The 22,697-nt window shown below is 39.8% G+C and overlaps 1 protein-coding gene across 8 annotated transcripts in view; it reads left to right on the top strand.

Annotated features, from left to right (window-relative positions):
• Window positions 1-5,535: 5,535 nt before the first annotated feature.
• Window positions 5,536-22,697, top strand: part of LOC124278610 — a 93,581-nt gene continuing 76,419 nt past the window's right edge. For all 8 annotated transcript variants that reach the window (XM_046714368.1, XM_046714365.1, XM_046714367.1 and 5 more), the window contains exons 1-5: window positions 5,536-5,623; window positions 16,650-16,743; window positions 19,602-19,799; window positions 21,468-21,575; window positions 22,039-22,158. In XM_046714368.1, the coding sequence (XP_046570324.1) occupies window positions 16,677-16,743; window positions 19,602-19,799; window positions 21,468-21,575; window positions 22,039-22,158 (493 nt within the window). In that variant the 5' untranslated portion in view covers window positions 5,536-5,623; window positions 16,650-16,676. The remainder of the gene's footprint in view (window positions 5,624-16,649; window positions 16,744-19,601; window positions 19,800-21,467; window positions 21,576-22,038; window positions 22,159-22,697) is intronic.

The following is a 22,697-nucleotide window of genomic DNA, read 5'->3' as shown; positions in this document are numbered from 1 at the left end:
ATCAGGGACTTGTGGATTGTTCTCGAGAACAAGGTCCGAACTTTGTACATGTCACGGTGTCGATTAATTACTGATAGTGATGGCGGAGAGTCCGGGTCAACTGTCGGTAAGGTAACGCACCCAGATACAGCATAGACCATTAGAGCAGGGACCCCGACTCGAGAGGCCGAGGAGCACCTCAGGCAGTGCCAGTTGTTTCGGTACAAGACTGAGAAGAGAGTCACAGTTGTTGAAGTAATGAGGATGGCAATGAAATTCCCTCATCTGACGGACGCCACCGACGGCAAGGATATGCTCACCTCCATCACAAACACCTATGTCATTACTCCTTAAAACTGCTGTGTTGAATCGTGCTCACATGCGACTGTTCTTTGGGTGCAGATTTGCTACTAATATGACATGGGGTTTGGCCTTTTCATTTGAATACACTTTTACAAAAATGGTATATTCAATGGTTAGGCAACAGATGAAGGTTAGGTCAACGTGACCTATCCTATAAGGCGGAAAGCATGCCGGGGAATGTGCCTGCTGTTTCCATGTGAAGTACATGCCCATCTAGTCTTACATTCAATAAAAACATGTCTACTATAACAATGGCCGTCACCTAATGGGATGTTTCTCCGCCCTATGTCCACAAACACACCAGCCCCAACAGCTCTCAGTACTTGAGAAATATGTAGCGCTTAATAATATTAGTAATTATTAATAATGTTAGAAATATTTATTAAATTCAACTTGTCATTAATCATGCCTAATATACATCGTTTCTTTACAACATCAAGGAGATAGATAAGTATTCTTATCACACGTAGGGGCGGTGGGGTACCCTAGTGGTTAAAGCGTTCACTCGTCACGCCGAAGACCCGAGTTCGATGCGCCACATTGGTACAATGTGTGAAGCCAATCTCTGATGTCCCCCCCTGGGATATTACTGGAATATTGCTAAACGGCTAAAACGGCGTACAACTCGCTCACTCTTGTCACACGAAATCCGGGATAACATGTCGGACTATATCGCAGTAACCTAGCTTTGTATCGATGACGGTATTGATGGTTTATCATCGTTCCCTGATGTCGTCACATCCTTTTGATACCCGTGAAGATCCGGGTTAGAATTGATCTTCAGTAACCCATGCTTAGAGGCGACTAACGGGATCGGGTGGTTAGGATCGCTGTCTTGGTTGACACATGTCATCGGTTCCCAATTGCGTAGATCGATGCTCATGCTGTTGATGACTGTGATGTCTGGTCCAGATTCGATTATTTACAGACCGCCGCCATTTAGCTGCAATATTGCTGAGTGCGGCATAAAACTAAACTCACTCACTCACATCCTTTTTATCAGGACAAGGATTAAATATAGCAGACTGCCGCGTATACAACGAATAAACAAATGAAACCACAACTCTACTATCCCACAAACCTTTGTGAACCACACACACCCTACACACCCTACACACCTATCGCATGGTTTCGTTGTGCCCAAATGCATGTTTACTATGTCGCGCTCAACCCAAATCAAATAACTGTTATTTCTATCAAATGTACATGTCAAACCGGCGTTCATGGTTAGCAGAATGTGTTTTTCATCACAATTCTATTTATCACAATTTGAATATGTTTTATCGTCATTTAGTAAAAGCCGCAAATCCTTAATCCTTAAACATAAACTATAATTAATTAAATAATTACTCATTCCCACGTCGACGTTACTGACAATCAGAGATATTCAAAACTCGGTATTTTGCGTAAAACATTTGGGACTCTCTGAAACGTGTAGGTTTAAAACTCGCATGGGTGAACTTCCAGTTATATATTCTGTTGTGTTGACAGTAGGACAACTAGTTACATACATTTACAGCCAAATCACACAATAGGGAAGTCGGAATGTCAGCAATCGTAAATAAGCCAATAAAAATTCAGCCAGTGATGACGTCAGTTCACAAGTGACTGACGCAGTGGGGGGTCAATATGTTCATTTGGGCGTATATAGACACGTTGTCTTCGTTGAAGAACAATGCATTGTTAGTGTTGCAGATTCCAAATTCGATCGTCCTCACACCATTGCAGCCGTCGCCATCGATATATACATAGCCGTCTCAGCCCTGGAAGAGAGTATGGCCTCTTGCTCTTGCAGTTGGTTACAGACTGCTTATGTCGACATGTTCTTGTTTCCGTAACAATCCGGGTACCTTGAAGTGAGTGCCCGGATGTATAGATCCAGGACGGCAGTATTGTTCTTATTTCGGCCACTTCCGGTTCAATCTTGCTTTGAATGTATACTTACAAACTGTGCGTTTTAACACACTGAATCCTTTTCATGGACGCAAGAAAACATCTGTTTGACCAAAGGTTACATCTTAACCAATTTCTGAAAGATGCTTGAAATTGCCTCTGTATATAATAATACCATTCATGTGTTTCTGAATATATGTCAACAATCTACTTATACACACAGCCGCTGTAGCTTATTGAGTAGAGCTCTTGTCCGGAGGGCACGTTTACACCAAAATACATTCATTTACAAACAATCAGTGGTTAGTTTGGATTAGGTTGGCACTGTAAAACAGGTATATAACCGGAAACACACCCACTCGTGACTAATTAAACTTCAACCTTAAACCTCACATTGTGTCTTCAAAATAAATCATCATCTATGCCTGGAGATGTGATCAGTTAAACACTGACTAAAACACTAGACACTAACTGGTGAGACAGGGAGACAGAAAGACGTCAAAAAGGCACTAACACAGTGAGACAGTTAATCGGGTAGGTGTTAGTAAGACACTCCCTGGTGAAACAGGGAGACGGGTAGGTGTTAGTAAGACACTCCCTGGTGAGACAGGGAGACGGGTAGGTGTTAGTAAGAAACTTACAGGTGAGACAGGGAGACGGGTAGGTGTTAGTAAGAAACTTACTGGTGAAACAGGAAGACGGGTCGGTGTAAGTAAGGCACTGACACGGTGAGACAGTTAAACGGGTAGGTGTTCGTAAGTAAGGACGGGAGACAGGTAAGACGGAGACCCTGGTGAGACAGGGAGACGGGTAGGTGTGTTCGTAAAAACACTCCCTTGAGAGACTGGGAGACAGGTAGGTGTTAGTCAGAAACTTACTGGTGAGACTGAGGGACGGGTAGGTGTCCGGAAAAACTTACTGGTGACACAGGGAGACAGGTAGGTGTTAGTAAGAAACTTACTGGTGAGACAGTTAATCGGGTAGGTGTTCGTAGGACACTAACTGGTGAGACAGGGAGACGGGTAGGTGTTAGTAAGGGAATCACACGGTGAGACAGGGAGACGGGTAGGTGTTAGTAAGAAACTCACTGGTGAGACAGGGAGACGGGTAGGTGTTAGTAAGGCACTAACACGGTGAGACAAACAGGTAGGTGTTACTAAGGTGAGACAGGGAGACGGGTAGGTGTCCGGTAAAAACTTACTGGTGAGACAGGGAGACAGGTAGGTGTTAGTAAGAAACTTACACGGTGAGACAGGGAGACGGGTAGGTGTTAGTAAGGAACTTACTAACACGGTGAGACAGGGAGACGGGTAGGTGTTAGTAAGGCACTAACACGGTGACACAGGGAGACGGGTAGGTGTTAGTAAGGCACTAACATGGTGAGACAAGGATACAGGTAGGTGTTAGTAATGAACTTACTGGTGACACAGGGAGACGGGTAGGTGTTACTGGTGACACAGGAGACGGGTAGGTGTTAGTAAAGACACTAACACGGTGACACAGGGAGACGGGTAGGTGGTAGGCACTAACACGGTGTTAGTAAGGCAGGTAGGTGTTAGTAAGGCACTTACACGGTGAGACAGGGGACACGGGTGAGACACGGTGAGACAGGGGTAGGTGTTAGTAATGAACTTACTGGTGAGACAGGGAGACGGGTAGGTGTTAGTAAGGCACTAACACGGTGAGACAGGGAGACGGGTAGGTGTTAGTAAGGCACTAACACGGTGAGACAGGGAGACGGGTAGGTGTTAGTAAAGGCACTAACACGGTGAGACAGGGAGACGGGTAGGTGTTAAGTAAAGGCACCTAACACGGTGAGACACAGACACGAAAGCACTAACCTGGTGAGGTAGGTGTTAGTAAGGCACTAACACGGTGGCACTAACACACGGTGAGACAGGGGAGACAGGTAGGTGTTAGTAAGGCACTAACACGGTGAGACAGGGAGACAGGTAGGTGTTAGTAAGAACACAGGTGTTAGTAATGAACACTGGTGAGACAGGGAGACGGGTAGGTGTTAGTAAGGCACACGGTGAGACAGGGAGACAGGTAGGTGTTAGTAAAAGGGTGAGACAGGGAGACAGGTAGGTGTTAGTGTTAGTAAGGGCACGGGTAACACGGTGAGACAGGGAGACAGGTAGGTGTTAGTAAGGGGACACTAGGTGTTACTGGTGGTGACACAGGAGACAGGTAGGTGTTAGTAAAGGTGACACTAACTGGTGAGACAGGGAGACGGGTAGGTGTTAGTAAGGCACTAACACGGTGAGACAGGGAGACAGGTAGGTGTTAGTAAGGCACTAACACGGTGAGACAGGGAGACAGGTAGGTGTTAGTATTAACACGGTGAGACAGGGAGACAGGTAGGTGTTAGTAAGGCACTAACACGGTGAGACAGGGAGACAGGTAGGGTTAGGAGACGGGTAGTTAAGGCACTAACAACGGTGAGACAGGGGAGAGGTGTTAGTAAGGTACACGGTGACACAGGGAGACGGGTAGTAGCACTAAAGGCACTAACACGGTGAACACGGGTAGGTGTTAGAGGAGACGGGTAGGTGTTAGTAATGAACTTACTGGTGAGACATAGGAGACGGGTAGGTGTTAGTAAGACACTAACACGGTGAGACAGGGAGACGGGTAGGTGTTAGTAAGGCACTAACACGGTGAGACAGGGAGACAGGTAGGTGTTACACGGTGAGACAGGGAGACACTAACACGGTGAGACAGGGAGACGGGTAGGTGTTAGTAACGGTGAGACAGGGAACGGGTAGGAGTGTTTACTAACACGGTGACACACGGGTAGGTGTTAGTAAGGCACTAACACGGAGACGGGTAGGTGTTAGTAAGGCACTAACACGGTGACACAGGGAGACGGGTAGGGTAAGGCACTAACACGGTGAGACAGGGAGACGGGTAGTCGTTCGTCAGAAGGGGGGGGGATGACTGGTGAGATGGAATGATGGGTGGGTGTTAGTCAGAAGGGGGATTAACTGGTGAGATACAGTGACGGGTAGGTGCCAGCAGGACAGTGACTGACAGACGAGACTGGTATTGAAACAGGAAATGGTCAACTGGCATATACTGGCAATGGAGCCTGTGTGGCAACAATCTAAGATACGCTCTGTAGCCGAGGACATGATACGTTCTCTCTACCCATGGCTCGGCCATCTGTGACGGCTAAGTCTGCCAGGCAATTCTTTACTCTCACGAAGTGGACATTCCAGTAGTCTCCCTTGAAACTTCCCACCACAGCTGGGACCGATATTATCAACCTATCGACCAATCAGACTCAAGTAAAATGAGGTATATAGCTTCATACCTACCATACTTCAAGGTGAGCGGACCGCCGACAAGTGGCTCTTCTATTGGACTTACAGGAACACAGCTTCAGGTAGGTGGGGACAGAAGGGGGCATGGCGAACCCCGAAGTTAGTGAGTTTAGTTTTAAGCCGCTTTTAGCAATAGTCCAACGATATCACGGCGGGGGGCATCAGAAATGGGCTTCACGCATTGTGCCCAAGTGGGAAATCGAACCCGGATCTTCGGCGTGACGAGCAAACTCTTTAACCACTAAGATACCCCACCTCCGCGACCCCCAGGATATATACCTGGAAGGGTCAAGGGCTTAAAGGAGATAAGTCTTTTAAATGAGATGAGTCTTTAAAGAGAGCGAGTGAATGTCCTGTATGTATGCATAATATGTTATATATCTCATTGTGAAATTGTGGACAAATTCGAGGAAACATTTATATGAAGTTAAGTATAGAGAAGAGAAGAGAACCTACCTCTATAGTTTAGACGTGCATCAATAAGTGACGCGGATGCCCACAGTATGCGACAAGAAATGATACCTATATTGTGTTTAATAATATGAGGATCACTGATCAGTTATACATAAGGTACTGAAAAACTGACTCGACTTTCATCTATAAACCATTTACATGTCGTGGGCAATCATTGTGCGCAACACGTGTTGTAGTTACTGAAACGTTAAATGAAGTATTGAAAGCTGCGGTTTCAACTTAGCCTATATTCTAACACTCGGTCGACTTTATCATTGTTACAGAGACAACAACTTATCAATGTACATTCATATCCTTTACGACCTCGTAACAAGGGACTTTCAGCGTTGTCAACGTCTTCATTTGGTCCCCAGATATTCAACGTCGGAGAGACAAAATTCATCTATCTAGACATCTTCCCTTTGATTAATTCAGCCAATGAAATACAAAGTCAAAACATAAATGTTTTACAACCTATATATGTAATTCCAAATATCAGGATTTGAAGGAATCATACAACTATTTTACAATTAGGAAATGTTATATGTCGGTATTGTTACGTAGTTCATCTGAACATATGAACGCGTTTCTTGTCAGATATATTTAGGATTGTGTTTAACAGGTAACCATATTAAGGGTCTAATCTTTGGAGAGATCCTTAAGCCCATTGCAATTCATTGTACTTCTAGTTATAATATAGAAGAAACGTTTATGTTTGGCGTCTAATGGGGAACAGAAACTATGTTAGGGAGACTCCGTAGTCTTGAATATCATCTTACCCAGTCGCCATTAACTCGGCTTGATGTATCTGTATGTTTTATGTACAATATTAACATTGTTGTGTTATTATACCAAATCCGTCGGTCCTGATGGTACTTCTGGTATGGTACATGTGTTTACGTCAGGTTTACCACAGTGTAAATCCAAGGTTTAAATAGATGAAGTATTTTCCAAACTATTTGATATACCACTGGTTTCAGACAGGGTTGTAGACTCAAGCCACCGTTGTCCCCCTTTGTTATCAAATAATTAATTAACGAATTTAATATGAAAAGAGAGAAAGGGATACAGATACAGATCTCATAGAGATGAAAATACTTACTATTTGCAGATGATATTGAATCTTCCTGAGATATTTGGTCTAAAGAGTCATTTATACAATGAAATCATATTGTGATAATTTGTCGGTTAGGTAATATTGATATAACTAAAATCGTGGCCTCTGGAAATTATGGACCTCGGAAAAGTATTAATCTTGGAAAATCTGAAGAAATAGAACTCGTATCACAATGCAAACATCCTTGAGTTATTTTAACTTCCAATCTAAAGAGGCTTAAGTCAGTAGAAGCCAGTATCCCGTTCAGCAAGGCGACCGTAGCGCTAAGGGTATAGTAACTCCCATACTTTACCATAGACTTACGACTGTCATAACGACTAAGATCGTTTTGTGGAACGGGGCGCTGCTCTGTCAACGGAAAATGCTCATTGTGCGCAAATGTAAGAGCTATGAATAGTTTCGGTAATTTTACAATTGAAAAGTTTTTCAAAATATTCGATCTGAAAATATAACCAATAAATATTTTGGCTCAGACATTTAGGGTTGTGAAAGTTTTGAAGTTTTATAAGGAATATAATAGACTGCTTGTAAAAGATGTGATTCGGAATTTCACACAACACGCCTACGCTGCCGGCGAATGTTGAATGTGGCAGGTATGCAGTATCTTATGATTCTGTACTTTGATGTGTAAGGTATCGATTAACACTTATTATATGCATGCCTCAATATCTTCTCCACAATAATCCTCTGACATGCTATACGCTTAGATGTGCACAACATATACTCGCGGGCAACATCAGTTGACGAGTCAATATCTACAGCTTGGATCTAACTAAACGTTTGAAATGGAGATTGTTTTATAAATAATTTAGAAATGATACTTACAGATATTTTCTCTTAAGAATGGAAAAATACAATAACTGAAGACGAAAAAATTAAATCGACCTGCATTATAAAACACAACTCGAACATGAACTTTATATACACCTGTGCATTAATTAAGCACCACCCTATTTTGAAAATAAGATGTGATGCTACAGAAAAGTTAGGGTATAGCCATCAATTTAATCAACCTGTAGTTAAAGAAACTTTATCCACTGACAGTTTTACAAATACCTTAACCTTTTCTATTCTTTATGAAAGAATACGTTGATGAAAATGTGATGGGACTGAATTTTTACCCAAAATAACTATTCCTCTCCTGCTCAAACTACACAGTTAAATTAAGTTTTGACTAAAAATAACAATTCTGTTATATACCAAGATGACATTTACACATCAAGTAAGCTATAATTATGCAGAATCAGGAAGAACCCGAATGTCAAAGATTTAGACCTTTTTCCAACAATTCAGATTACTAATTGACAAAAAACTGAAAAAGGCACATTAATAAGAATTTGGAATAAATGTTTTATGATTTTGACTTCATTGTAATGAATAAACACTTCTCCTTGCCGGATACTGATAATTACAGCTAAAATCTGTTTGTTTTGTTTTAAAATGTTCCTTTTTTTAGTTTGACTGTAACTTTTCCTAAATCTTAGTTAACAAATTTTCATCCATTCACAATAAATAACGAATTTATAGGCCACACAACAATCAATTATTACTTTCACTTTTCAAAATAAGGTAACTTGTTTTAGGACAGAAAAACACCTGTTTTAGATATAGGCAATTATCATCATTAAAATACATGGTAATTTCAATGATGTTTTCGTTTTTTGAAATGTTAAATGCTTGCTCTATCAAGTTATAAAGGTTAATGTTTTGAAAGAGTTTAGAATTTCATTTCAGACAAAATTAATTGGTCAAAATATAGGGTGGTGCTTAATTTATGCACAGATGTATATATTGAACATATTTTCGTTTCATTACAAGAGATATTTAGTTCAACAAAGGACAGATGAGGCAGGACTGGTATTGCATTAAGAAATATGACAGAATATGCCTATTCTATAACTTAAATATTGTGGAGGATAAGTCCCATGTTATCATAAAATGTCCATTCGTTTAAAGAGCTAAGACACCATTATGTTCCTAAGAAATAGATGGACATAAGCACCTTCGTTTTAGAATCTGATGTGTGAAGAGATTTCTCAGTTTTCTTTCGAACAAATTGAAATTCTGTGAAAAGAAGTATTATTACGTAAATGAAACATTTGAATACAAATTGCTGTACGTCTTTTGCCTTATTAGCTCTTGTATGAAAACTATGAGTTGGTCCATGACAATGATGAGTTGAAGCTGACAGTTAGTCTTATGGTTTCGTTTTTAGAATCGTATAATAAATAAGTTTTAATAATTGGATAAAAGAATCGTTCATAATCGTTGCTGAATCATATCGATTCAAAAATGATCCCGCACCATAAGTATATTGTTATAACTTACAAATGTGAATTATGTTTACATGTTACACAATCATAAGACCAAATAAGACAGATTTCCCATTATCACATAATGGAAATATTGCCACAACTGCAAATACCCGTACACACTGGTCATGGTTCAGTCCATTTTCTTACAGCATTGTGGGCCCAAATGCTGATTTTATTCATATGTTAGAGATCAAACATCTCCACATTCAGTCAACGGGTCTTGGTGCTGGACATATCTGGTGGTGTGCTGAGAAAGAGACGCTGAAACCCACAAGTATCACTTGACTTCGTTAATACCGTTTCTAAATACCACCCCACAAAGAGCGTAAAGCATGAACAATGAGCAAGAAATAGAGACAGGAATTAGAAATAATCAACAGTTATAACTCTGTCTTCACCGATACAGGTACTAACACCTGCAGTTATTACTGTCTTCACCGATACAGGTACTAACACCTGCAGTTATAACTGTCTTCACCGATACAGGTACTAACACCTGCAGCTACAGGTTCGTACATATGCAGTGTAATATAGATCGGGAAATTAGGGCATATTACACGCCAGGGAGGAATCTTTGGAGCATATTCAGTAGCCTGTCATTCATATTTACCGTTACTTCCGCGAACGTGATATTGTATAATAAACAGTAGACCGTGAAACGTTTGACCCCATTAAACAGCAGCCTAATATGGTTATAAGTAGCATTGATCTCCAACCCCTGACACGATGCCGACCTGACTCTCGCGCCACACACTGTTGTACAGCTTTTACATCATCACCAGCACGGCACGACACAGCTCGGGACTGTTAACACTTGTGACAGTATCGACCTCCGAGTCAGGCTATATCAAGTGTTGCTACCATTATCAGCACGTTTTATCGTTGTATTATGAGAAGTTATAGCGGCCTGGCTTTGGTTTCGAGACAATGATGAGTAGAGATATGTGAACAGATGTGGTTTGGTGGAAGAAAAGATATGGAAATGTTTACTCCGTTATCGTCGAGCTATGATTATTTTCCGATCAGTTCTCCATTATTGCCGCCAAGTGGAGGGTGGCCAGCGATGGAGGTATTTAGCATAGTTACATTATAAAGGAATTGATAGCTGCAACACGTTGTGTCACAATCAAAATGCAGTTACTTTATAAATTGTTATTACCCAGTTATTTGTTAAGTCTGGTGTGTCACGGTCAAGTAGGCCACGGGAGTTAATTAGCGTGGGGGCTTAAGCTGTCTTCAAATACAGTCATAGTCTATTATAGAATGTATACGAGCTATTATTGGAATAAGGTGGGAATTTCATGAGGTGCACCATGTAAAGTTGAGAGGTGGTAATATATTGTATATTGACTTCCTGACCTTTACGTTTTATCATCTAGCTTGATATAATGATATAACGTATCTTCACATCAGCCGAGGCGATCATGACTACCTCTTAGAACTGTTAACGTGTATCTTCTTGATAGATTAACGTTTAGTCTGCCAGAATGGTGAGGAACACAAATATCTCTATGTAAATGAGTGAGGTGGGATGAGGAGGGTTAACACTTGCTTCATATTGAACCCTTGCATTAAGAATGGGCGGGGTGGAAGAGAAAAGATAATTGAAGGCTTTTAACAATCTGTCCGAGGGCTATATGGTTGTAGCTATTTGGCTGAGTAATGAAGGACTGTAACCGATTAATGTAGGCCAGTAACTATGTACATGAGTAATGTAGGCCAGTAACTATGTACATGAGTAATGTAGACCTGACCTGTAACTATGTACATGAGTAATGTAGACCTGTAACTATGTACATGAGTAATGTAGGCCTGTAACTATGTACATGAGTAATGTAGGCCTGTAACTATGTACATGAGTAATGTAGGCCTGTAACTATGTACATGAGTAATGTAGGTCTGTAACTATGTACATGAGTAATGTAGGCCTGTAACTATGTACATGAGTAATGTAGGCCAGTAACTATGTACATGAGTAATGTAGGTCTGTAACTACGTACATGAGTAATGTAGGCCTGTAACTATATACATGAGAAATGTAGGCCTGTTACTATGTACATGAGTAATGTAGGTCTGTAACTACGTACATGAGTAATGTAGGCCAGTTACTATGTACATGAGTAATGTAGCCTGTAACTACGTACATGAGTAATGTAGGCCTGTAACTATGTACATGAATAATGTAGGCCAGTAACTATGTACATGAGTAATGTAGGCCTGTAACTATGTACATGAGTAATGTAGGCCTGTAACTATATACATGAGTAATGTAGGCCTGTAACTATGTACATGACTAAAGAAAACAACTATTATAAAGCTTGTTGAAAAACATCTATGTTATTAATGTATACCGTATAAGCATATGCAAGTAGGTGATTTCCTTCTAAATATATATATTCTTATGTTTTTAAATATATGGGTATATTTATCTTATGGGGTATTCATACCGAGATTTGCATTTTGTGCTTTATCCAAGTGTCCTTTTCTAGTCAAATGGAACTGACTTTGTTGCATTCTCAGAACATATATACAACATCTTCTCTTGGAATCATTCAAGCTAAGTATCATTCGTACAACTAAAATGGAGAAAAGTGATACTTTCCATGTCAGTTTCTTCTTTTGCGTGTCCCATTTATTTCTCTCACGTTTTTAATGAGTATTTATTCAATACAAGTCATCTTATACTTTTTCCGATGATAAATATGGAACGGGTAAAGGGGGATTGAAGGATAGGGTCAATATTTGGAAAATCGTAGACTTCGACAGTACCGAGGATTACCTGCCTACGTCGGAAACTATTGAAATGTTTCAAAAGACATGGATTGTCCGTAATTATCTACAAATTATAAATGAATCGTATCCCTTTCACAAATCATTCTTATAAGATCATGGTAGTTTCTATTATGGATTTGTTATACCAAACAAATTATGACAGGAAACCTTTGTCGTTTGTATGCTCCATGATATCTATGAATTCTATATGACATTGCCATTGTTAATACCTGTACTGTTTCTGACAATTAATGCTAACATTTCCGCACATGGTATAAACATACATAGATATAAAGGATCACCTTGTCTGCAACCCATTGATATCGTATGTTGTAACGCCCCCCACCCCCTTACAACAATCGTAAAGAATGAAGATCCATCAACTAGTACACTTGAACGAATTTCGTTGTACAAGATTCTTATTAAAATATAAACTAGCGAGAAAGTTTAGTGTTTTGCCAATTAATTCAAAATCAACTGCATCAAATGCCTTTTACAAATCTACAAGTATCATTGAACCTGGCATCTGACAGGTCGAGGAATAGATATGCTTCAGTAGAATGTGTCTTCTTATTTCACCAATGTACAATAATTTAAGCCATACATCACCACCACAAACCCCCCGACACCAAATGGTAAGCCCCGAATGTAAATCTTGAACGATTGAATATATTGTAGACTTTACAGTTTATACCATTCTATTACTATTGCGTATTAGAAATCTTATTTGTTTATCTGAGTATTGTGTTCCCAGAGAGGTGTAGTCGATAAGACCTTACAAGGATAACAAAGGAGTATTGAATTGTATCGAGGTCAGGTTTTATTGAGACTTTGATCGATGCCATACGTGTCAGCATCCACTATGATTACTAGCAAGAGAATCTACTACGGTAGATGTATATATGTGACCAGTCTCACATCGCTTAGACCCGCTGCTGCATACCCACCAACACACCGTACACCTCTCCCTAAACCACCCATACCCCTCATCTTCAACCCACCCGGGTCCCCCTTTGCGCTTTTCGTAATGTGTTTTCAAAGTCATTGACTCAAAGTAAAGTTCGGCTCTAAACATAAAAGTAGCATTTTCCAGCTGAAACACTGACGCTATTAAGGGAGATTTGTCAAATATCGTCTATGTACAATAAGGCTGAATTCATTGTATGCGAAAACCTGATGCTGCAACTTTTGAAGCATAAAATATTTTTTCAGCGACAATTCTCGTTGTTTCGACGATTTTCTGGATGATTCGAGTATTTTCTCGCTACTTCAAGTTTCTTTAAAAAAAATTGACATTTCAAATTGACATTTCATATATACTCGTTGCTTCGAGCATTTTCTCATTTCTTCAATTATTTCTTCGTTGCTCCGATTAATTTCTCGTTGCTTCGAGTATTTTCTCGTTGCTTCGAGTATTTTCTCGTTATTTCAATATTTTTTTCGTTTCTTCGAGTATTTTTACGTTACTTCCAGTTTCTGTCAAAAACTTGAAATTTCAAGTATATACTCGTTGCTTCGAGTATATTCTCATTTTTTCAATTATTTCTTCGTTGCTTCGATTAATTTCTCGTTGCTTCGAGTATTTTCTCGTTGCCTATTGTTTCTTTCAAAAACCTGAAATTCAAGTATTTACTCGTTTCTTCGAGTATTTTCTCGTTTCAAGTTTCTGTCAAAAACTTGAAATTTCAAGTATTTACTCGTTGCTCCGAGCATTTTCTCATTTCTTCAATAATTTCTTCTTGGCTTCGATTAATTTCTCGTTGCTTCGAGTATTTTCTCGATCCTTCAACTTTCTTTCTAAAACGTGAGGTAACGAGAAAATCCTTGAAGCAGCGAGTAAATACAGTGTACTTGAAATTTCAAGTTTGGAAAGAAACTTGAAGCAACGAGAAAATACTTGAAATTTCAAGTTTTTGGAAAAAATTTAAACGAGAAAATATTCGAAGTAACGAGTAAATACTCGAAGTTTTTGACAGAAGCTTGAAGTAAGGAGAAAATACTCGAAGCAGCAAAAAAATAGATGAAGCAACGAAGAAATATTCGAAACAACGAGAAATTTCGCTGAATGTTGTTTCATGCTATACAAGTGGCAGCATTAGGCCTTCGTAGTTGTGCAGCTATTGAGCTGAAATAAACCCAGGAAACTGAAACTCAATCTAAAGAGAGAATACAACATTCATGATTAAGATCGATAAAATAGATACTGATTCATATCAAAGACCGGTTTCAATCAAAATGTAGTATTTCCTTTGATTTCTTTATTCTTATATCATAATAACATAATTACAGAGAAGTAATTACATTTAATTAACTTATACTAACAAGCACTGCCACGGGTGGCCCAGTTTAAGGCGCTGCAATTCTCTGTTGCAGAGTTGCGTCCCTTAGACAAGCTCATAACCTGTGATTGTGGGTTCGAATCCCGGTTCGATACAGGTATTGTCTAGGTTTGTCAGCTCCATATCCGTAGTCTGTCTTTCTCCAAAATAGTAAATATACTCATGCCAATAATGGTTGTCACCCTCCCCTCCCCAACCCCCACACACCTCCCCACCCCACCCCTCTCCAATTAAAAATAAATTGAAGGGGGTGACAACCATTATTGGCATGAGTATAGTTCTGATTTCTCTGCCCATTTCTGGTGTCCCCCGCCGTGATATTGCTGGAATATTGCTAAAAGCGGCGTAAAACTAAACTCAGTCAGTCAGTCAGTCAGTCTGATTTCTCTCCCTCATCACACGGACACAATGTAATATGACTGGCGTATTGTAAAACGGCGTTAAACCCAACTCACTCACTCACCCCCGTCTGCTGCGACACCACCATGGCCGTCTGTCGTGTGTACGTGGCGAACGAGGGTGAAGATGTAAGTCCTACATCTGTCTGAACATCACGTTACACACACTAATCTCTTGTCAATATCAACCCAGTGCTACGTATTTAATGCGATTACCCACGACACTGCTAAGATTTCCATTTGTTTGTACATGCATATATTGACATTGTCTATATATTTACTTACCTTCAAATACCGACACTTTGAAGATCAACACGAATGTCAACAGATTATTTCTTTGGGAATTAGTTTGCATCTTATACTAAGCATTACGTAGGCCAGAATGGAAGAGCACCTACGCATATTTCCCTGTTGACACAACAGCACACGTGTTTTCACCTTTATGACGTCATGCCGTTAGGCATTCAAGTGATTTCTGCTGGTATCCATGTATCCTCCACGCCGTCCTTAGTTCAGAAAATATATCCGCTAGATTTGGATAATATCATGTAATCAAAGATATATCTTTAGCATCTTCTTAGTATCTACCATTTGTGGACTTTTTTGGAAGTATCGGTATACTCAACACACACAGTACAAGAATTTGTAGTTTACTGAGAAAGTAGCCCAAGACGTTTGTTACACTGACCACGGCCATGTGTATTCTTCGCCTTCTGACATAGGAACCAATGTCCACTTATTAGAGGGTGGTTCAGCTTCGGTGGTTCAGTTGGTTAGATCTTTGATTGTGTGTGCTGGCGATTAAGTGCCTGACCCTGAGAGTGTGGGTTCGATCCTGGAAGGGACTAAACTAGCTATATTACTAGAATTTTTACCTATGGAAATAAAATTGTATCGCTTGTTACATCTGACCATTTTCTAAAAGGGCAGTGTGTACTCGGTTAAGCTGTATATCGCTTTTCATTGTTGATAACGTACGCCTATTTGTCACGTACTGTCATCACCTCGCTAATTGGCCATGGCGACACAGTCAGTAGGTAACCATGCATTGGAAGTAGAACTTGGCCATGAACTTCATTATGTGGAAACACAGGCATGCAAGGTTAACCGACGTATTTATGAGTAAATATTTATGTTCAATATTTACCTTGACAAGATGACACTTAATAGTATCACTAAAATACACGGTACAGTGTGGTCTTGCTAACTCACATGATAAAAACTTGAAGGGTTGAGCGCCTGAATTTTGATAATCTAGAGAAAAATGTACTGCAAGCCATTGCACCATTTCGGTTATAACATAGGCACGTATCTGTGAATCGTTATCAGTGAGCGTGAGCGTATCCTGCCCCATCGTCAGCACAATCACAAACACAAGGCAAGTCAAGTTAAGACATAAGGTTTGTCACTGATGAGTCAAATTTGGAAATATCCCCCACGTGTCTACCATGAAACTCTTTGAAAGCTTTACCGAGACCTTTGCAAGACAGGGAAATCATTTTCAAAGATACAGACAGTGCTTATCTTCAATCGAAAGTTTACTTCATACATTCAGTGAAATCCGAAACAGTCTTAAATTACCGATGCAAGATTATGTCATAATGGTCTGGGACATTAGTGCATGATGTAATGATTTAAATGAAACGTTTCTTCTTCTATAGACTCAAAGAACATTGATTTCTCTCTTTTTGCAGATCCATCTCATGAGGTTGGCCTGAAGAATGATTAAAACAAACTGGGCGCTGATTGGCTGCCTGGGCCTGGTCCTGGCAGTAACACTACAGCTGGGTAAGTACCCGTGTTTTGATTGGTCAGATTTGACACATCTCTTTTGATTGGATTGTTTGGAAGTCATATCTCATAATTTTACAACGTAGACACATTGGATAACAACTTCTTTAATATACTAACAAAGCGGCGTTATTAATGCCAAGTAGCCTAGTAGCCATAGATTGTCTCCATTGCGTCACTCTATAAAGTGCAGTGTGTCTCACGACACAAACTCAGAAAAATGTAAGTTGATGATCTATCACACGCATTCAAAACGAAAACAGTGTAAATATTAAACTGTAGCCTTTCCAATAGTTCTCAAGCTAGATTCACCCCATAATGGTTTTCAACGAACGTTCACCCTGCAGTAGTTTCGTTGCCTGGCGACAGATAGACATATATTTGTCATAAAAACATTTCCACAATTCGACTCGAAGATGAAATTTTTAAACAGGCTCTCGTGGCTCCAACTGACTCTTCGACGTTTTTCGAACCATTGATATCTGTTGTCATATTTGTTTTTTAGGACAGTAGAATTAAAAAGTCACAACCATCTGCCTGTTTTAAAATATAAAACGGCTGACGAGAAGAGGTTAGTGCACATACGGATACAAAGTAAACAAAGACGCCGTCCAGTATCTGTGCACGTGCACATCAGGTGGACATTAGTGCCAGTGTTTTGAAGGAGACTTTGTTTGAAGTTGGATATGGTCCTCAAAGTCACAACTTGCAAAAGTAATCTCTCTTTCTGGATATTTCATTTAAATGGCCATTCCAATTTCGGTTTCTAATTGCCAATGTCTTCTAATAGTTACCATTTTGTCATAAGTCATGTGACTATTAACCCCCTAGCGCCTCACATGCAGCTTGAGTTATCCGGGGTAATACCAATAGCGCTTTGAGCAAGATATTCACCTTGGAATGAACTATAAAGGTGGACTAGTATTATCATTATCATTCCGATATTGACTTTTGTCCCCAAACCTTCAGAAGGTCCCGTACTCTGGAGAATATTTGTACATAGTGCAGAGGTTGAGACTTGCAGCCACATTTGAAAAGTCAACTTAGAGGCAGGCATAGATATTTCTATAATGTGGATTGATGCATTTTACAACAATCACCTGAAATCAGCCCTTTTTGAAGAAATAATAATGCACCAACTACCACACACCCCCCCCACACCCCCTACACACACACACACACACACACACTCTGCTATTGACTTACACCACATAACCCTCACAGTACGTTAACAAATTGATGCAATGGGTGTTTTCAAAAAGCGTACAATGCACTTCAGATGTACAGTATAGGGCATGTCGGTCGTTCCAGTGACAAATTATCATCAAATCGAATCTAGCAAGCCGATTTGATGTGATTGCTACAATTGACCATTTGTTGATGAAAGTGGTTTGAGATAATACAAATGGTAGCGATTGACAGGTCTGAATGCCACGTCGGGTAATCGACTCCAGATGAGGCTGACAGAAAGGTGATATCTTGGGATGCCATGTCACGCTGAACGTCATATTTCAAATAAGCCGCCGCAAGATATTTACATGTGACAATTGTTATTAACATGTATGCGGAACGGAGGGGCAGACATTACCATATATTGACCAGCTTATTGTCAGTGTAGACCTTAACATTGTAAGGGGAACGGCTGATGGCGTTGAGAGGTTGACATTTGGCTTGTATAGATTTATACCAAGGCAACATATGGTGCCTGCCGCGTCATACGCTATATGGGATAGGCTTCAGCCTTCTGGATGTGTAGGCATCGTCAAAGATAAGCACTACTGCATTAAAAAAGTATTGTCTGAGAATGTGACAGAAATCGACTTTAATGCGTTTTAGTGTGCCAGCTGTCTGTGGGTTGTGGGAGAATGCCATGTGAATGAGTATGGTATTTAGAAATGTTCCAACGACATCCCGATGGGGGTTACCAGAAATGGGCTTCAAATATGGTATGCAGGAGGAAATCGCACCCATGTCCTGTACTAAGTTTTGTTTACTTTGGTTCAACTCGGGTCATTCTCTTATGAAATAACCTTCTGTTAACTAGTCGCTATGAGCATGAAGTTGTTGACTGTCAAAAGCAGGTTGTATCTCACGCCTTATGGCTACATATTTGTTATTCAAGTTTAAAATACAAGAAACACCATGATCTATATAACCATAAGAGATCTTTGTACATTTGTACGATTCCGACTGTACGGTAACCACGTGGCCATGGATCATTACGGGGTAGTAGTAGCATCAGGTGCTGACGAAGGTATATGTATCCTCTTGACCCGGGGTCACAAACACATGCGAAATCAAGTCAAATACTATAGAATGGTCAGTCGGTAGTTGCATAGGAATTAAATGAGAGCGAAACAATATTCGATGTCCACGGAAATGGCCGTTGTTGTATAGAGTGCATTGATATAATACGAGGCGATATGCCCCAGATGGATCATAACAATGCATCACCGGCATGTGGGATCATAACGATGGATTACCAGCGAGATGGATCATACCGATGGATCACCAACAAGATGGATCATACCAAGTGATCATCAGCTGGATAATACCGATGGATCATCAGCCTGCAGAATCATACCGATGGATCACCAGCCTGCAGGATCATACCGATGGATCACCAGCTGGATCAACTTATGATATTGGTATTAGTAGGGGAGGTCAATCATATATTGTATATGGCAACCCCTGGGGTCGAACAAACCTATCTTTTGTTCTGGAGAGTCTATTCAACAGGCCACGGCGAAAGTTTGTCGTGAAGCAGGGTTGTGTGTTGCGGCTATGTCTGCTCTGGGGTATGCTTATTGTCACGGACAATGTTTTCTCAGCTGCTTGTTGTGTTGATGTTGCAGGTGCGTCTTTAGACACCATCGTGGAAGAAAAGGCACCTAACTACACCACCGCCCTCAACGGCAACTGCTCCAAGAATCAGTTCCTCTACTGCGATCTGGAGGCCATCTGTACGGAGCTGGTCAACAACCAGTCCTACTGCAAGTGTCCGGAAGCAAACACTGGTGACGGTCTCAAGAACGGTACTGGCTGTGGAAAAAGTAAGTACTGAGTCGTATATTGCATACAGTCCTTTGTGATCCAGTGCAGCACGTGTCCTACGTGTAAATAATGCACGGTCACGAAGTGCAGCTTCATATCGTAGTAATAGATAACTGGCTAACAAGGTAGTTCATAATGCCAAAATAAATCTGGGGATAATCTGGCAATATACATCGCTTAATCATATTCTTTTATATATATTATCTGTTTATGTGATATGCATCTGGGGTTAAACTGGCAAAACACACCACCAAATCATTTGCTAAAATTACGTTAAGGAAATATCATACCAGCTGGTTCATACGTTGATAGAAGCTAACTGGTAATGTTGGCTGCATATACTATCCTGGTATTAACGTTACTATCATTGACAGTGGTAATATGACGTTCATCATGTTCATAGACAATGGTAATATGACGTTCATCATGTTCATAGACAATGGTAATATGACGTTCATCATACATATAGACAATGGTAATATGACGTTCATCATGTTCATAGACAATGGTAATATCACGTTCATCATACATATAGATAATGGTAATATGACGTTCATCATGTTCATAGACAATCGTAATATGACGTTCATCATACATATAGACAATGGTAATATGACGTTCATCATGTTCATAGACAATGGTAATATGACGTTCATCATACATATAGATAATGGTAATATGACGTTCATCATGTTCATAGACAATGGTAATATGACGTTCATCATACATATAGACAATGGTAATATGACGTTCATCATTCATATAGACAATGGTAATATGACGTTCATCATGTTATAGATAATGGTAATAGACAATGGACAATGGTAATGACGTTCATCATACATATAGACAATGGTAATATGACGTTCATCATACATATAGACAATGGTAATATGACGTTCATCATGTTCATAGACAATGGTAATATGACGTTCATCATACATATAGACAATGGTAATGTGACCTGCATCATTCATATAGACAATGGTAATATGACATGCATCATACATATAGACACTGATAATATGACGTTCATCATACATAAAGACAATGGTAATATGACGTTCATGATCTATATAGACAATGGTAATATGACGTGCATCATACATATAGGCAATGGTAATATGACGTGCATCATACATATAGACATTGGTAATATGACGTGCACCATACATATAGGCATTGGTAATGTGACGTGCATCATACATATAGTGAATGATAATTTGACGTGCATCATACATATAGACAATGGTAATAGGACGTGTATCATACATATAGACAATGGTAATGTGACGTGCATTATGCGTATAGACAATGGTAATATGACGTGCATCATACATTATAGACAATGGTAATATGTCTAAAGGCGTAAGGTCGTGACAGCTGTATTTCAGAAGGGTTAAGGTAATGACAGCTGTATGTCAGAAGGGGCGAGGTCGTGACAGCTGTATGTCTAAAGGCGTAAGGTCGTGACAGCTGTATGTCAGAAGGGTTAAGGTAATGACAGCTGTATGTCAGAAGGGGTAAGGTAGTTACAGCTGTATGTCTAAAGGCGTAAGGTCGTGACAGCTGTATGTCAGAAGGGGCAAGGTACTGACAGCTGTATGTCAGAAGGGGTAAGGGAAGTGACAGACATATGTGATGTGTTGCGCTGATTTTCTCCACAGTTATCTACAACTGCCATGACAACTCGGGCTGCCACCCATATGCCACGTGTGTAAACCGGACATGCAAGTGCAAGGACGGATACAGGGGGAACGGCAACACTTGTAACGGTAATGTAGCTAACATGTTTCAACAGTATTAACGATACTGTATCGGGCATGTTTCAACAGTTTTAACTATACTGTAGCAGGCATGTTTCAACAGTTTTAACTATACTGTAGCAGGCATGTTTCAACAGTATTAACTATACTGTAGCAGGCATGTTTCAACAGTTTTAACTATACTGTAGCAGGCATGTTTCAACAGTATTAACTATACTGTAGCAGGCATGTTTCAACAGTTTTAACTATACTGTAGCAGGCATGTTTCAACAGATACTGTAGCTAACATGTTTCAACATTTCTATCGATGCTGTAGCTGACATTTTCAACAGTTTTATTTATATTGTAACTAATATGTTTCAACAGCTGTATCGGTAAGGAAGCCAACTTGTGGTGTAAAAATTATTGTAGCTTTTCAGATATTGAATAAATAGTTAACATTCCTGATGTACATGTGTTTATGTTGTTCCAGACATCGACGAATGCGACATAGAAAACCCGTGTCCAAAATATTCTTTATGCCACAACGAACCTGGTTCCTATAACTGTACCTGTCAGCCGAGGTTCGAGCGTATAGGGAGCGAATGCATCTGTAAGTCAGACAGACAGAGTTTATTTCCAGTAAAAGGCCGTAGGCCCAAAATACATTCAAAAGGAAATTCCAGTGTAGTCATGGGCACAATGATCATTCAAGTGTGTTTGTAATAATCCTTTGAACATCAAAATAGATCAAGGCAACAGATTTTACAGTGTCTACATTAGTATTCTTGAAAAGATTTGCTAAAGAATATACAGTATAAGGCTTTTTAACACATTTTGTAATAAACCTCTCTCTTAGTTGTGAATAGGATTCATAAATGAACAGTACATGAAATTCATCTTCAATATAGGTAAGACCTTTAGGTTTACACGATGTACAAAATCTTTGATTATAATCAGTGTTGTTATAACGCCCAGTTTCTACAGCTATTTTAAAATTACTACGACTAAATTGTGCTAAAGCAGCTCTTAAATGTGTAGAAAGGTTAAACGATAAATAACGTTCAACATTTAACGCAGCTTTAAAATACTGATAATAGCTGCATTTGGGGGAATTACTAAGGGAAGAGTACCAGGACTGTTTTAAATTAT

The sequence above is a fragment of the Haliotis rubra genome, unplaced genomic scaffold (genome assembly GCF_003918875.1).
Source record: "Haliotis rubra isolate DU_JTF1 unplaced genomic scaffold, ASM391887v1 Scf24, whole genome shotgun sequence".
Lineage (NCBI taxonomy): Eukaryota > Metazoa > Mollusca > Gastropoda > Lepetellida > Haliotidae > Haliotis > Haliotis rubra.
This window is presented reverse-complemented; position numbering and strand designations above follow the sequence as displayed.